This window comes from Anoplophora glabripennis, unplaced genomic scaffold (assembly GCF_000390285.2).
Source record: "Anoplophora glabripennis isolate ALB-LARVAE unplaced genomic scaffold, Agla_2.0 scaffold498, whole genome shotgun sequence".
NCBI classification, from domain to species: domain Eukaryota; kingdom Metazoa; phylum Arthropoda; class Insecta; order Coleoptera; family Cerambycidae; genus Anoplophora; species Anoplophora glabripennis.
In genome coordinates this window covers 267,823-284,190 of record NW_019416801.1, presented here as the reverse complement: position 1 = coordinate 284,190, position 16,368 = coordinate 267,823, and the positions used below count along the sequence as shown (strand labels likewise).

The window sequence follows — 16,368 nt, the reverse complement described above, 5'->3', positions numbered from 1 at the left end:
TCTATACAAGCTCACAATAAACCATTACAAGAAGTAAGTACCTACAATAGATGTTTATACAAAAAAAGTCGAATATTCAATATTCTTAAAATTAAATACAAAGATTATACAGAATGGAATATCAGAAATAAACTCATCATCAGTACTAAAATAGCATTTCGTCATAAAAAAATTTTTAGTGAAATTATAAAATGATGTGAGACATTAATTTAATATTCTCGTGCTTGAAGAAATGAACCAATTTATTATATATTTATTTATTATTTATTTTTTTATTTATTTTTTTGGCCAGGCAAAGATACAAATTTGTACATATGGCAAGTCAAGTATACTAAAAGAAACATACATCGATAGTGACAATAAAAATACACAGTTAGCATCATTTACCACTTATAAAATCCTCCACACTATAAAAACCTCCAACTGACACAAATTCTTTAGTTTTGTTTTTAAATTTTCTATAATCAAGTATACATCTAATTTCATTAGGAAGAGCATTGTACAAGATTACACAATTATAATATGAAGATTTTTTAAAAGCACTTGTATGGTGAGAAGGAATACTCAACAGCTCACCATGTCTGGTCATATAGTTGTGAAAATATGTCCGTTTATTAAAAAGACTTAGATTATTTTTTGTAAAAATTAGACATCTTAAGATGTAAATTGAGGGTGTTGTGAGAATTTGCTTATCCTTAAACACATTCCTACAACTCTCATTCACCTTCAAGTTGAAAAGTAGTCTAATAATTCTTTTTTGACATATGAAAACTCTTTCCCATTCACTACCTCTACCCCAAGCGAGAATGTTGAACGCTATGTGACTGTATACCATGGAATAATAAACATTAACTAAACCCGCCTGATCAAGAGTATGCTTTAACTGCAGTATTGCAAAGAATGCTTTATTTAACTGACCACAAACATGGTCAACATGCTTATGCCAGGAGAGCCTAGAATCAAGGATGGTGCCCAGAAGTTTTACCGAATCTGACATGGTACCTTCATCGGACATGAGGTTTGCAGGTAGGGGCCTTTGAAGATGAAAATTAATGTATACCGTCTTTTTGGTGTTTAGGATTAATTTATTTCTATGGCACCATACACTCAATGAATCTACCACATTACATATAATTGTTCGGACCTCCTCAGGTGTATTTGCTGATACAGTAACCGTTGTGTCGTCAGCAAACATTGTTACATGACCATGCTCAATGTATGTTGGCAAATCATTGACATAGAGCATGAACAGTAATGGACCTAGTACGGAACCCTGAGGTACTCCAAGTGCAACCGCATATATATCCGATTTTTTCTCGTTTATATTGACTACCAGAGACCTATTTTCCATGTATGAAGTCAGCCATGCAAGCATGCTACCTCTTATACCCAGACTGTATAATTTCTGGCTCAAGATCTCTTTATCGACAGTGTCAAACGCCCTGGAGAGATCAAACAGAAGTGAAACCACATACTTACCAGCATCCAAGCACTGATACACATATTTGAGAAGGTGACAAGATGCCGTCTCAACCGATTTATTAGACCTAAATCCATGCTGGGATGCAGTCAGCAGATTATTTTTTTCAACAAAGTTGATTATTCTGTTATATACTACTTTCTCATGTATTTTAGACAAAACACTCAGCAAAGAAATTTGTCGGTAATTCTCCATTTCTTTAGGATCACCTTTCTTTAATAGGGGTATAACAGTTGCCAATTTAAAACAGTTAGGAAATATTCCGGTTTTAATTGATTCATTTATGAGATAAACAAATGGCTGTAGAATATTGTTCTCTATATTTTTAATTAATTTAGCTGTTAAGCCGTCATAACCGCTTGAATTTTTATTTTTAAGTTGTGAAATAATGACAAGCACCTCCTCCACTGCAACGTCATAAAAAACCATTGAGTTTACAAGGTTATCATTTAATGTACAGGGTAAAGAAAGATTTGACCCAAAATGGTCTCTAATTTTATTTTGTGCTACAGTAGAAAAATGACATCCAAATTCCCTGGCAACTTTATTACAGTCACTTATGATGGTATCATTAATCTTGAGAATGATTTGGTCCCTATTTTTCTTTTTATTCCTATCTAAAATTTTATTGACAATGCTCCAAGTTTCTTTCATTTTGTTTGCTGAATTATTTATTTTATTATTGTAATAGGTTTGTTTAGTTATATTTATATTTTTTCTGTAATTTTTTTTTTCATTCTCATATTTTACCTTAAATAATAAATCTATTTTGGGTTTATTATTTCTAGTTATATTAATCCTAGAGAAAGGGACTATAAGGGCTCCACGGTGCCTAGTGTTATATTCATGTACACTAGAATGTGTCGGGATGTTTGGCAAATTTTTATGAACTAGATACAGTGATTCAAGTAGATATAGGCACGGAAATGGCAATAGCTTATATTTTCGGAAGTAAACCCTACTATGAGTATAGTTTGATACACCCGCTATAAGACGAACAGCGGCCTTCTGTATCACAAATGGTTTGAGAGCAAATCTTGAATTACCCCACAAGTTAACTCCATAAAGAAGAAAACTGTGGATCAATGAAAAATAGACTACTCGCATAACTTTGCTATCCACAGAAGGCCGCAGCTGTCTATTAACATATATCTGGGTCGCAAGCTTTGAGCACAAACAACGGATATGATCTGTCCATCTAAGGCCAGCGTCCAAGGTAATACCTAGCAACTTTACAGGATCAGATTTAGCACATTTATTATCTGATGTAAAAGACATATGTTGAGTCTTAGATGCATTCAGTTTTAATCTATTCGCTGAAAACCAGGTTTTTGCTTCCTTCAAGCTGTCTGTGCTCGAATTTCCTGGTGTTAGAATAGTAGTGTCGTCAGCAGCAAGGACACAAGTACCACTAGAAATATTTGTAGGTAAATCGTTGATATAAATCAAGAAAAGTATTGGTCCCAACACAGATCCCTGAGGAACTCCTCTTACAACAGGGAGAAGAGTAGATAATCTATTGTCAATGCTGACACATTGCTTTCTACTTAATATATAGGTTCGAAAAAGATTCAATTCATTATTTCGAATATCGTAATATTCTAATTTTTGCAGTAGTATCTCAATATCGATGCAATCAAATGCTTTACTCAAATCGCACAATGTAGAATGAGATACAATTTTATTGTCAAATCCCTCAACAATCTCCTCTATTATAGTAAGACGAATGGTAGAAAAGTTCCGCCTAAACCCAAACTGCAGTGGGGCAGAATCGCGTAACTTCCCAAATAGGACAGTAGCTTGTCTTTTAATAATAAACTGTACATATGCCATGACAATATTTTGCTGATTTATAGAAAATCTATTTTTAGTATTCATAAAGAAAATGCTTCAATATTTCCCTAGTCACCATTTTTTGAGTGTACTCCATGCAAAATGCAAAATCAGTTAAAACCACTTTAATTTAAAGTACTGATATAATAATTTTTCTATTGTTGTATGTTCTTTATAAGAAATAACTATTATAATAAGATAAAACTAAGAGTACTACAAAAAATATGTGCGAAAGTCGAACACTTGAGGTTTGACCGAATGAAAAATTACCAGTTCTAGATTCTATAAATTGAAACGCTCGTTCGTTATCACTATTAGTTCGAAATGATGAAGTACAACGGGCTGCTGCTGCTGATTTTATGCGCCATAAGGTCATCTGTAGCGAATGTAAGTAATTATTGGCTTACTTAAATATATCGAAGTTTTGTAAATTTGAAATGTCTTCTTTATGTAGTTATGTAGTTATTAATATCTATGTATCTAGTTAAAGTACCACAAATATCACATATTTCTTCATAAATACGTAGGTAGATGACCCGACACTTGTCACTTTACCAGAGGGCCAAATAAGAGGTCAAGCCTTGCAGTCTCCAAACGACAAAGTTTATTACGCATTTCAAGACCGTACCGTACGCAGCTCCACCTATAGGCAAATTAAGATTTCAAGTAAGGATGAAAACATATATATTTTTTTACTTTTTATTATTAACGTTTCAATTCATTTTTAGGTACCTGTAGCGCCAGCAAAATGGGATGGAATATTAAACACCACGAAAAATGAAAAAATTTGTTACCAAAATGGAGACATGTACATTTCGGTTTCCGGATTAATTCCAACGGAAGACTGTTTGTATTTGAGTGTTTACACTCCTCTGGTAAGAATAGTTACACTTACCACAGCCTAAGGATGCTATGCTAATACTGCGTTTTTTTAACATCAACAATTTTGGACATTATTATCACACTCTTTTTGCCGATGCATATAACGATTACTATTATTTAGATTCAAAGAAAACAATAAAATATGAATAATTATATGCTTAAGACGCGGTATATTCAGGGCCAAAAACATTATTTTTGATTTTATAATAAACTTATGCAAAAATTGATACAGGCGTATCTCCAATAAAATTATATCTCAAAATGTTAAAGCTGTAGTTACTTTACTGTTCGCTTTCAACTATCGTCTTTATCGATGCATATTTTCTTTTAGAAACCTGGAGATACTTCACAAACCCCATTACCGGTGTTAATATGGATACACGGAGGTGGATTTAAAAATGGAGTTGGTGCTTTTCAAGTATACAAACCTGGATTTTTTATTGACCATAATATTGTTATTGTCTCAATAAACTACCGTGTAGGAGTTCTAGGTAACTAACAAATATAATATATAAACGCTTTAAGTAAAAATAATAACAATAATGGCATAATTACAATTCCATTAGTTAGGACCCTTAAAAGAACATTTGTAGAGCTAAAGGTTTAGAGATAATGTGACAACTGCAGTAATGCAAAACTGATTAAGTAGGATTTTCGTAATGAACAACTTCAAGTAGGAGAACCATGTCAGTAAATATAGACCAGGTAATAAAGAACGATTTACCCCAAAATATCTAAATTTTCGCGGCCCGGTCCGATTTTAATGCAGTTTTTTGCATTTTGTTCAGAAAGACCGTCGGAAAAAAGTCCCGCCTTTTTTATTATCCGGAAGGGGCGGAAATGCATCGCGGGTGCATAAAGTGCATCTAGAAGTGCATCGCATCCGAGAAACTTGCCAAAGTGCACGATATACCGCAAAAATTGGTACTCGGGGGTTTTGGGGGGCGCAGAATTCGAATATGCATATATCCAGTCCACCCGACCCCCCGGAGGGCGACTTCCGGCCGCCTGGGGGGAACGGGGGGCACGTGGATTGCAAGGTTCTCCGAATGACTGGAAAAATGGATCTCGGGGGTTTTNGATATATATTATACACAATAGTTTTTAATGTGTGATTGTATGTTTGTGTTTGCAAAACTCTTTCCAAAGTTGTTTAAGGCTTCAATCGAAAACATTAATTCCAAATATTTCGAATTTTAACCACCAAGAACGGCGGTGACAACATTTTTAACATTAAGGCCATGTTTCGCATGTCTTGTACAAATTTAGTTTTGTGCAACTGTCTCGGTTTCAAAAATACAATATCTATGTATGTTTTCAGCCACGAAATTTGATAATTCCAAATATTTCGAATTTTCACCACCAAGAATGGGGGTGACAATATTTTTAACATTAAGGCGATGTTTCACATCGTGTTAGCTATGTTCTGTACAAATTTAGTTTCGTGCAACTCTCTCGGTTTCAAAAATACATAACCTAAAAACAAAATAAAAAAAATAAAAAAATTCTTTACTTACTTCAAGAAGAAAAAATAATTATACAATTATTTCTCCAACTAACATAATAAACTCTTTTGTGGATTTTTTCATACAGAATTATTCGCATGACACTTCAGTAAGGCTAAAAAAACATAAGCCGATATATATTATACACAATAGTTTTTAATGTGTGATTGTATGTTTGTGTTTGCAAAACTTTCCAAAGTTGTTTAAGGCTTCAATCGAAAATTGTTCTTAAACTTTAGAAAAAATCTAAATTTGACTCAATATATAAGGTGTTAATGAAATATGTGCGCACATTTAAGGGATGAATTCAGTGATTTTACACGAGAAAGGTTACATAAACATAGGTTCACAACAGATACTTTTCGAGATATAGTGTGTTGAAATTAAAAAATACTCACCATTTCTAAAATATTTCTGGAGTTTTATGCAGAATGCCGAAACTAGTAGTAATAGAATTATCAAAATAATCAGTAGTGTCTAATTTCTGAGGTTTTTAGTTTAAGTAATTCCCAGTATCTTCGCCACTGGCACAAGTATCAGCTTATATTAAAAAAAATTGAATATATATACTGCTGTCAGTCATATATAATGATTATGAGATATTTGAAGTTTAATGATTCAACGTTTTCTTTATAAAAAAAATCTAAGTTCCCTTTTTAGCACAATTTTTCCAAAGGTAAAGAGACGTAAACAAATATTTCAGATTCAATTTGAGATATAGGCCGTTCGCAAACACGGCCACTTGTGGTCGCCACTAGTGGCGGCCACCAAGTGGCCGTGTTTGCGAGCGGCCTTTGGGTTCAGCGCAAACACAGCGTTAGCAGTGGCTCGATCGGGCCACACGTTGTGGCAGAAGTCGTACCTCGCTGCTTGTAGCCGACGATAGCTACTCTTCTTTCGGCGCACACGCGGCCACACCAAGCGGCCACAGTCTATCGCCACGTTTCTGTTCGACTGGTACGTATTCTGAATTATGAGCACAGAAATGGAGGACATTATAGACGTAGATGTGTTTATATCCGAAACTGACTAGAGACGATACTGGATAGAAAATTCATGAAAAGTGGCGGCCACTGGTTAAAAAATTAGAAGCGCGTGGCGGCCACCTGTAGCGAATACTAGTGGTTGCTTCTAGCCACTTGGTGGCCGCCACTAGTGGCGACCACAAGTGGCCGTGTTTGCGAGCGGCCATAATTGCTTCAAGGAGATATCTTGTTTTCACAAAAGTATTTGATAGTTTAGATCTCTTGTTCAATAAGCTCTCTTTCGGTTTCTCTAACCCCCTGGTAACTTTATCTCAAATAATTATCGTTTTAATATATTGCAACGTCGTGTATACCACAGGGATCTGTATTAGGAAATATTAGGGAATTCTGTTTTTTTCTTAATGACATAGGTGACAAATATAAGTGAAATTATTATTATGGAATTATATATAATAAAATCGAAAGTATACAAGGCTAAAATATTATCAAGACTAAATTTTTATGTAATCAGTCACTGTAATGTCATTTATTTATCAATACTGAATTTATATTATATTATTATATTATGGAATTATATATTGTACATATAAATCGAAAGTATACAAGGTTAAAATATTATCAAGACTAAATTTGTATGTACCTTGTCATTGTAATGTCATTTATCAATACCGAGAACGAACAGTTTAAATGTTCTCCTCTGTAATATATTTAACCGTGAATTAGACTTATAGTTGGATAATAATTTTAACTGCTTCTTGTCGGTCATTTTTCGAATATTAATTCATAAAGAATTTTAGCACTTTTTTATTTATTAATTTTTGATTTTATTTTCCATATTTTTATTTTTGCTTTCTAATTATATGTTATTTCTTCTCTTATAACTTTTTATGTTTTTTCATGGTTTTATTAACATAACATTGTTTTTGATATTATCTTTTAATTTGTTACCCATATTCTTACCATGTATTTGTATTTCTTCTTATCCTGCCTTAAACTTGGAAGAGGAATACGTTAAAAACAAAGATAAAATAAACAAGTAATAACATTTCATACCCCTCGGAAACAATATCAGGCACGGCCTCTGGAACAAATGAATAGTACTTACAAAATAATAAGTAATAATATTAAAACCCACCCCTAAAATACTGATAATCTTATTCTCAATTTATTCTAATGTCTCAATCATAATCTTTCAGGATTTCTAACAACAGAAGACGGAGTCATCCCAGGAAACTTAGGATTAAAGGATCAACATTTTGCTTTTCAGTGGGTTAAAAATAATATCGATCTATTTGGTGGGGACCCCGAAAAAATAACGATATCTGGACAGAGTGCTGGAGGGTCATCTGTGGGATTACAATTAGTAAGTCAACGGAATAAAGGTTTATTCAGAGGTGCCATTTTACAAAGTGGTACCTCATTGGGTCAGGGCGCACATNACAATCAGGCCCCGGGGGAAAAATGAGAAGAGCACGAAATTCGATAATATTCTGAGATGCTGCTTTTCGAAATTCCCGCTGTATACGCTCTCGAATCTCAGGTATACGGATGCGCGCAGCTGTCTAGCGGTACCTATACATAACAGTGGAATTTTTGGGGAAGGGTCCCAGAAAAGTGGAAGAGACAGATGAAGGGAACTTTAGAAGACCTCCCTACCCCCCACCGCCCCCTCCACAAGCACAGGGGATATTTTTCATCCTCATATTCGGAATCAGCACCCGCGAAAACCCCCGAGATACATTTTCCCAGTCATTTCGAGAACTTTAAATTTCATACCCCCCCTCCCCACCGCCCTCCCCCACCTTCACGAGCACTGGGGATATTTTTCACTCTCGACTTCGGAATCAGCACCCGCGAAAACCCCCGAGATCCATTTTTCCAGTAATTCGGAGAACCTTGCAATCCACGTGCCCCCCGCGCCCCCAGGCGGCCGGAAGTCGCCCCCCGAGGGGTCGGGTGGACTGGATATATGCATATTCGAATTCTGCGCCCCCCTAAACCGCCGAGTACCAATTTTTGCGGTATTTCGTGCACTTTGGCAAGTTTCTCGGATGCGATGCACTTCTAGATGCACTTTATGCACCCGCGACGCATTTCCGCCAATTCCAGATAATAAAAAAGGCGGGACTTTTTTCCGACGGTCTTTCAGAACAAAATGCAAAAAACCGCATTAAAATCGGACCGGGCCGCGAAAATCTAGATATTTTTCTCTTTATTGCCTGGTCTAATAAGACGAACGGTTTCTATAAGTATTCTTATAATATTTACCCTTTTTAGTATAATTGGTCATTTTACAAAAAATTATAAAAAAACTGTGTATGTAATAATTTTATGATATTAAGAACTGAGATAAAATCAGATACAATAGCACCTTATAATTTTTTCATCAGTGGGCTAAAAGCGAAATTAAAAAAAAATTAAAAAAATTCTAGATTTATTTCAAGAAGAAAAAATAATTGTACAATTATTCCTCCAACTGACATAATAAACTATTTTGTGGATTTTTTCAAGCTGAATTATTCGCATGACACTTCAGTACGGCTAAAAAACACAAACCGATATATATTATAACAATAGTTTTGAATGTGTGATTGTATGTTTGTGTTTGCAAAACTCTTTCCAAAGTTGTTTAAGGCTTCAATCGAAAACATTAATTCCAAATATTTCGAATTTTAACCACCAAGAACGGCGGTGACAACATTTTTAACATTAAGGCGATGTTTCGCATCGTATTAGCCATGTCTTGTACAAATTTAGTTTCGTGCAACTCTCTTGGTTTCAAAAATATTTGAAATTTTAATTCATGATTCAATGTTTTGTTTATAAAAAATTCTAAGTTCTCCTTTTATCACGACTTTTCCAAAGGTAAAGAGACGTAAACAAATTTTATATTTGAGATTCAATTTGAGATATAATTGCTTCAACAAATACAATATATCTTTAGTGAAAACTAAAGTATTTAATAGTTTAGATCTTTTGCTCAATAAGCTTTCAAATATTGGTTTTTCTAACCCTGGTAACTTTATCTCAGATAACTATCATCTCAATATATTCCAACGAATGCAACGTCGTGTATACCACAAGGATCTGTATTAGAAAATATTAGGAAACTTGCTATTCCTAATATATTATCAAGACTAAATTTGTACGTACCTTGAATAAACCGCATTGCAATGTCATTTATTTATCAATATCGAGAACGAACAGTTTAAATGTTCTCTGTAATATATTTAACAATGAATTAGATTTATAGTTAAATAATAATTTTAGCTGCTTCTTGTCGGTCATTTTTCGACTATTAATTCATAAAAAATTCTAGTACTTTTTTTATTTATTAATTTTTCTTATTTTATTTTCCACATTTTTATTTTTGCTTTCTAACTTTTTGTTATTTCTTCTCTTACAACTTTTTATGTTTTTTTCATTGTTTTATTAACATTGTTTTTGATATTATCTTTTAATTTGTTACCTATATTGTTACCGTGTTTTTGTATTTCTTCTTACCCTGCCGAAAACTTGGAAGAGAAATACGTTAAAACCAAAGATAATATAAACAAGTAATAACATTTCATACCCCTCGAAAATAATATCAGGCATAGCCTTTGGAACAAATGAATAGTACTGACAAAATAACAAGTAATGATATAATCCGCTCCTAAAATACTGATAATCTTATTTTCAATTTATTCTAAAGTCTCAATCATATTCTTTCAGGATTTCTAACAACAGAAGACGGAGTCATCCCAGGAAACTTAGGATTAAAGGATCAACATTTTGCTTTTCAGTGGGTTAAAAATAATATCGATCTATTTGGTGGGGACCCCGAAAAAATAACGATATCTGGACAGAGTGCTGGAGGGTCATCTGTGGGATTACAATTAGTAAGTCAACGGAATAAAGGTTTATTTAGAGGTGCCATTTTACAAAGTGGTACCTCATTGGGTCAGGGCGCACATCAAAACTATGCAAGATTCTACGCTTTCGAATTAGGTCGAAGTTTGGATCCAAGTTTCACTTCGGATAATTCAACGGAATTACTGGAACTGTTGCAAAGGCATCCTGCTTCCGACATAAACGACAATACAATTACTGTAAGTAATTAATATATTTTTCAAATGGATTTATTAAACACTAAACTCAAAAATTTACTAGGCTGCTGTTGGAAAAGAGACTGGATTACTGGAAGGCCAAGGTTCAATATGGCTGCCTGTAATTGAAGATGCTAGTCTAGAAGGAGCACTCCTCACGGGTTTATTTCATGAGGACATCAGAACGGGAAACATAAACCAAGTTCCCATAATTATTGGATTTAACTCCGAGGAAGAACTATCGTTTTTGAAGAGTGGTAAGATTATGAAAACTTATTCAAACTTTTTATTATTTGATACCAATGCCACGATATTTTAAGGTCCTTCAGTAGTTGAGGTGTATGCGAAATATTTCGACAGTGATTTAACAAACCTCATCAGAAACCAGTTCAATATGACCAAAGAGAACAAACTGACAGCTGGCACTAGACTGAGACAAATTTACACCGATGGAACATTCGAAGACGATCCTGGGCAAGTAGTAAAGGTAACATCCATATATTTTTTAAGCTGCTTTGCATGTATTTGTTGAAATTGTTACTAGTTCAAAAGGAAAATTTTCTCAATGACGAAAAAATAGCATATTAACCCTTCATAAAATCTGAACGGACACGTAACTAAACCTCGGAAATTGGGTGGACTTGGGAAGAAATCACAATTTTGTTATCAGAGAAAAATCACAAGTTCAAATTGTTTTCTCACTCTTCCAAAAAAAAGAACTTCTTGCTTTCACAATGTGTTGCTGCATATTAACCTTTCCAACGTTTAAAGAGCGTATAAATAATTGAAACAAATGATCTATAATACAATAAAACATTTTTTTTAGTTTTTAAGTGATCACTCGTTTACAACCCCACTTAGTAGGCATGCAAAGTTACAATCCAACTATACCGACGTTTATATGTACCAGTTTTCATACAAAGGCAATCTGGGAGATATGAAGGATTTTGAAATTGCAGGTAAGTTTTCTGTATTTATGTAATGTTAACAATACGATATGAAGTTAAGACATAGAGAGCAATCGAGAAGGGATTGTCAAATGTAGGCATATTTATTCCTTAGGCAAATAGTTGTCCAAGTTTTCCTCATTTAATTGTATTTTCTATTAAAATAATCTTAACAATTATTCCACATACGAATTTCTCCTAATAAAAATGTCGAATTTATTATTTTTCTTGTGTTAAATGATGACATATTAGTATTATTGGGTGTTGGATGACTAATATTTCCAATTACTTACGTAATCTATACTTCTAAGAGCGTTTTATCTGGTAGACCTGTAACTTCATTATATATCGAACAAAATGAGGAACCTTCTATAATAAGATATTTTTCCAAGAATTTAAAGTATTGTTTATTTAATTTAAAATGGCAAATATATAGACTGTTCTCTTTAAAAAACAAAAGTTTGGTATAAGTATATAAAAAATAGTAGAGACTTTCGTATATTGTACATTACTTTTACAACTATTCTTAATTTAGCTCCTCAAATATCCAACCTTATATTTAAGCTAGTCAGATTCTGACCTATATTCAAAAGAGGTGAAAAATATGTAGAAAACTACAGGTTCTTGCGCAATTTTGTGTAATTTTGGCAAACTGTTTGAAATCATTGCTTACCGTTTTGTACTTTCGGGCTAAAACTGATATTTCCACGACATTCTGCTTTGTAAATTGTCAAATTTTGGTATACCGATAAAGTTTTTGAACTTTTCAAACAGATTACTGAGAGTTCACAATCGTGATTCTAGCTAAACTGAAATTGCTGCCCCAATGTTCAGTTTTTGAGTATTGTTGATATTTATGATAATTTAATAATATTATTTTATACAAGTCTATTCAAGCTATTCACTTCTGTTTCATTAGTTAAAGGTTGTATTGCCTTAAAAATTATATCTATCAGCATGAATGAATAATGACAAAATAATAAACTAATAATAATAATCACTGAACATAACAAAATGTTACATTATGACAATAAAAATTAAGCTGAGGAGTTGAATTTAAAAATTTGGGTGTAATATTTTATTTTAAATTAAATTGTAGGTATGCCTCGTGTTACGTGCATTATATTGTAAGAAATATTAAGCATTTTAAAGAAGCTTTCATAGTCACTTTTGTATAATGCGTTTGTCAGATCAAAACTAGAGCATGCATTCATCATCTGAATCCCAATATTTGTCACTTACTAGATTAAAAAAAGTTCACAGGAAATGTCTTAAATATCTCCCCTAGATAATATTTATCTTATCAGAAGCACTTCACAATCTTGAGTGGATTTGATAGGAATCATTAAACATTAAGTCAAAGTACTTTTCTCTTTTATTCTTATACATATAAACTTTTGAATAATAACTTTGATTATCCTGATATACTTTGTAACTCCTGTACATTATTATACTTATCTACTCCAACAGAAACAATGTTACGCTACATCCATCAATTTATACTATATAAATCGTGTAACATTAGGTCACATTTTAATTTGGCTAGCACCAATGTTTGTAATTAACTTTAGTATTTCCGGATGTCCCTTTTTATACAGGCCCTTTCAGAAAATGTAGGGGATGATAGTACGACAAAAAATAAGAATTTTTTGTCCTATGAACTATATGTCTATGTCCTCTTGTTTTCGAGATACAGAGCGACAAAGTAAAATTTTTTAAATAGAATTTTTACAAAAATTTACATACGGTGCGAAATATTTTTATGAAATTTGGTAATCCGGGATTTTTAAGGATGCCAAATACGCCTTATATCAAAATTTTAGTGATTGTTAGTGACTGTAGTTAGTAATGACTAATTACAGTCACTACAATTTTGATATAAAATTAATTAGATTTTAAAATGTCACTGAGAATGTATGCGTTGTCTATGAGACATCCTACGTTTTGATATTAGCCTACTTTGAGAAAAGTCACTTATTTTATAAACACACATATACACACACAATGTAAGAGTTTAATCAAAAGCCTTTTTTCTCGAAAACCATCCACATTAGGAAGTTCTAACAAGAGTACAATATTTTTAGAAAATAAATTGTACATTAGAAATTGGAGTCCGAATGGTAAAAAAACTAACCTCACAAAAATTAGAGCTTAAAATCTAATACGAATGTAGCATAACTAGCGCCCTCTGTGAAATATACAAAAAATTATTAAACCAGTGTATTTGGCATCCTTAAAAACCCAGGAATACCAAATTTCAAAAAATATTTCTCACCGTTTGGAAATTTTCGTAAAAATTCTATTTAAAAAATTTTACCGTTTGGAAATTTTCGTAAAAATTGTATTTAAAAATTTTTATTTTGTCGCTTTGTATCTCGAAAACAAGAGGAGATAGACATATAGTTAGTTCATAAGACAAAAAAATGCTTATCTCTGTCATACTATCACCTCCTGTATAAACTGGAGGTCTTTCTGAAACAGACTGTATATACAGGGTGTTGCATGACGTACTGGACATACTTAACGAACAAGTCCCTGAGCTCATTCTGAATAATAAAATTATAATATACAAGACCCATTAAAGTTTAGAAATAATGTTTTGATATTCAATCTCACCAGCTATGAACATGTTAGTTGACAAAACAAATGATAGCTGACATGTCAAAATTTATAAACGTCAGTTTATGTAGTAAACTGTGTCAACGTGTTCCTAATAATACCTTTTCTGTCAATATACCTGTGCTGTTTCCAAACGAAGAGTTTGTCGATGGATTTTGTGATGGAAATTCGCGAGCTGCCCTCAGAGAATATCAACGACGATTTCCAATTAGAAGAGTGCAAAATCATGAAATATTTAAGAGAATTTCAGCACGTATGAATTGTCCTCATTGGAGAGTATGGCGAACATAACATAGCGATCTATTGTATCCTTATCATGTACAACAGGTTCGACATCTGAAATCGCACGACTTACTTTCACGGGTACATTTTTGCCAATGGATTCAAGCAAATCCTCAATTAGTAAAACGTATTTTATTTACCGATAAAGTAGTTATTTATTCGAGACGAAAACCCCTTATACCAAATTTGATGGGAATCTGTTATTATTTGAAAATTTGGTCAGCCATCTTGGATCCGCCATCTTGAATTTTGCAAAATTGACCTCGGATCCGTGATCAGCGACCCCGTCAACCCCCGTATACCAAATTTGGTGCGAATTTTTTATTTCTTTAAAATTCGTGATATCTGACCTTAATTGACCCGTTTTTTTGAGGTTAGAAAAAGAACCATCAATTCTGACCGATAACTCACGTTCGGCGGGGTCTTAACTATATAAATGAACATTTGAATATAGAAAAAAAATTAATTGTTTCTAGTTTCTAGCACTTTCTCGTGAATTTTTGCTATTTCTGACCTGTTTTTTGAGGTTAGGAAATTCCTGCGATGTGATAGCTCAATTCTGACACCGGATTCGTGATCAGGAGGCAAAAATACTACTGATAACATATGTCGCATGAAAAGTACAGACTACTTTTTTTTTGTGTGGCTGTGTTATTGACAAATGTCAGCAAGTGAGGAATAACCCGGGGATTTTTAGAGCAGCCACGCAATCTATTCCTGGTGGTGGTGACCCCATGTATATTATAACTTTTTAACTCGGCATGATCTAAGGAACTTGCATCTTCAGTTTGCCCAGTACTACCTACAATACTCTGTATATGTATAGCAAATAAATAAATAAAGATCGCTATATAGATGATTTTAAATTAGACATGGTATTTATTATCAGTGGTTTAAGTAAAATTTGTCTTTTCACCTGTTATAATTCATGGATGGAAAGAAACTGTGTAGAATTCAGTCATTGGTGCAACAATGTCTCAACACAAAAACTCCATACGAATTCAAAAATTAGCCACGTACACGGTCAATATTTTCTATACTAACAATGAATATTTGAAAGCTACCACATAATCTGATTTCAGGTGTTCGAGGTGTTGGTCACGGTGAAGAGTTGGGTTATTTATGGGACTCGCACCTTTCTGATGGATCATCAGGAGATGATCCAGAAGATATTACGACTCGTCACCGTTTGTTAATCCTGTGGTCAAACTTTGTCAAATACTTGTGAGTACTTATATTCAGAATCGCGTTAAATAATATTCATGCATGATTTTCTTTAGAAACCCAACTCCAGAAGTGGACAGCTTCCTAGGTAACGTGACGTGGGAGAAAGTTAGTCCAAATAATTTGGTGTATTTGAACATCAACGATACACTTGAAATGCAGACGAATCCTAAAGACTACCTCAAATGGGAAAGAATTATAGACGTGTATGCTATAACTCCATTGGTTAATTACTAATGTATCTTGAGAAATAAACTGTATCATTTATATCGTTTTTATATATGCAGCGCATTTTCTATTAGGTGCAATCTGGTCGAAAGCAGTTTGAATGCGATTCACCTATCCCTGCAATTAGTAAACAAAATATTTGTTTTGTTAATATTATGGAATGCACAAAGTATGCAATGAAGACGTTAAATGTTAGTTGTTGTCAAACTCGATAAAGCACCTTCTTTTAGTTATTACAATGTTGCATAATGTCTAGGTCATTGAGGAATATTTTTGATAAAAAAAAAGGAAAAG

At 33.3% G+C, this 16,368-nt stretch overlaps 2 protein-coding genes across 2 annotated transcripts; both read left to right on the top strand.

Moving 5' to 3' along the window:
* Positions 1-3,605: 3,605 nt before the first annotated feature.
* On the top strand, positions 3,606-8,151 carry LOC108908691 (venom carboxylesterase-6-like). Its single transcript, XM_023455473.1, is given in 6 exon segments — positions 3,606-3,700; positions 3,841-3,933; positions 3,935-3,979; positions 4,042-4,188; positions 4,527-4,686; positions 7,883-8,151. Coding segments are annotated over 6 exon segments (777 nt in total). The 5' UTR covers positions 3,606-3,637.
* A 1,059-nt stretch (positions 8,152-9,210) lies between these two features.
* On the top strand, positions 9,211-16,083 carry LOC111691936 (venom carboxylesterase-6-like). Its single transcript, XM_023455472.1, has 7 exons — positions 9,211-9,221; positions 10,381-10,777; positions 10,839-11,031; positions 11,095-11,261; positions 11,601-11,733; positions 15,705-15,846; positions 15,903-16,083. The coding sequence occupies exons 1-7, from the start codon at positions 9,211-9,213 to the stop codon at positions 16,081-16,083; spliced, it is 1,224 nt and encodes a 407-aa protein (XP_023311240.1).
* The last annotated feature ends 285 nt before the right edge of the window (positions 16,084-16,368 follow it).

Bases quoted from the DNA above. Each gene is read 5' to 3' on its own strand.
- LOC111691936 (XM_023455472.1), top strand. The intron at 10,778-10,838 runs GTAAGTAATTAA...AAAATTTACTAG, and splicing joins TAAACGACAATACAATTACT to GCTGCTGTTGGAAAAGAGAC. The intron at 15,847-15,902 runs GTGAGTACTTAT...GATTTTCTTTAG, and splicing joins TCAAACTTTGTCAAATACTT to AAACCCAACTCCAGAAGTGG.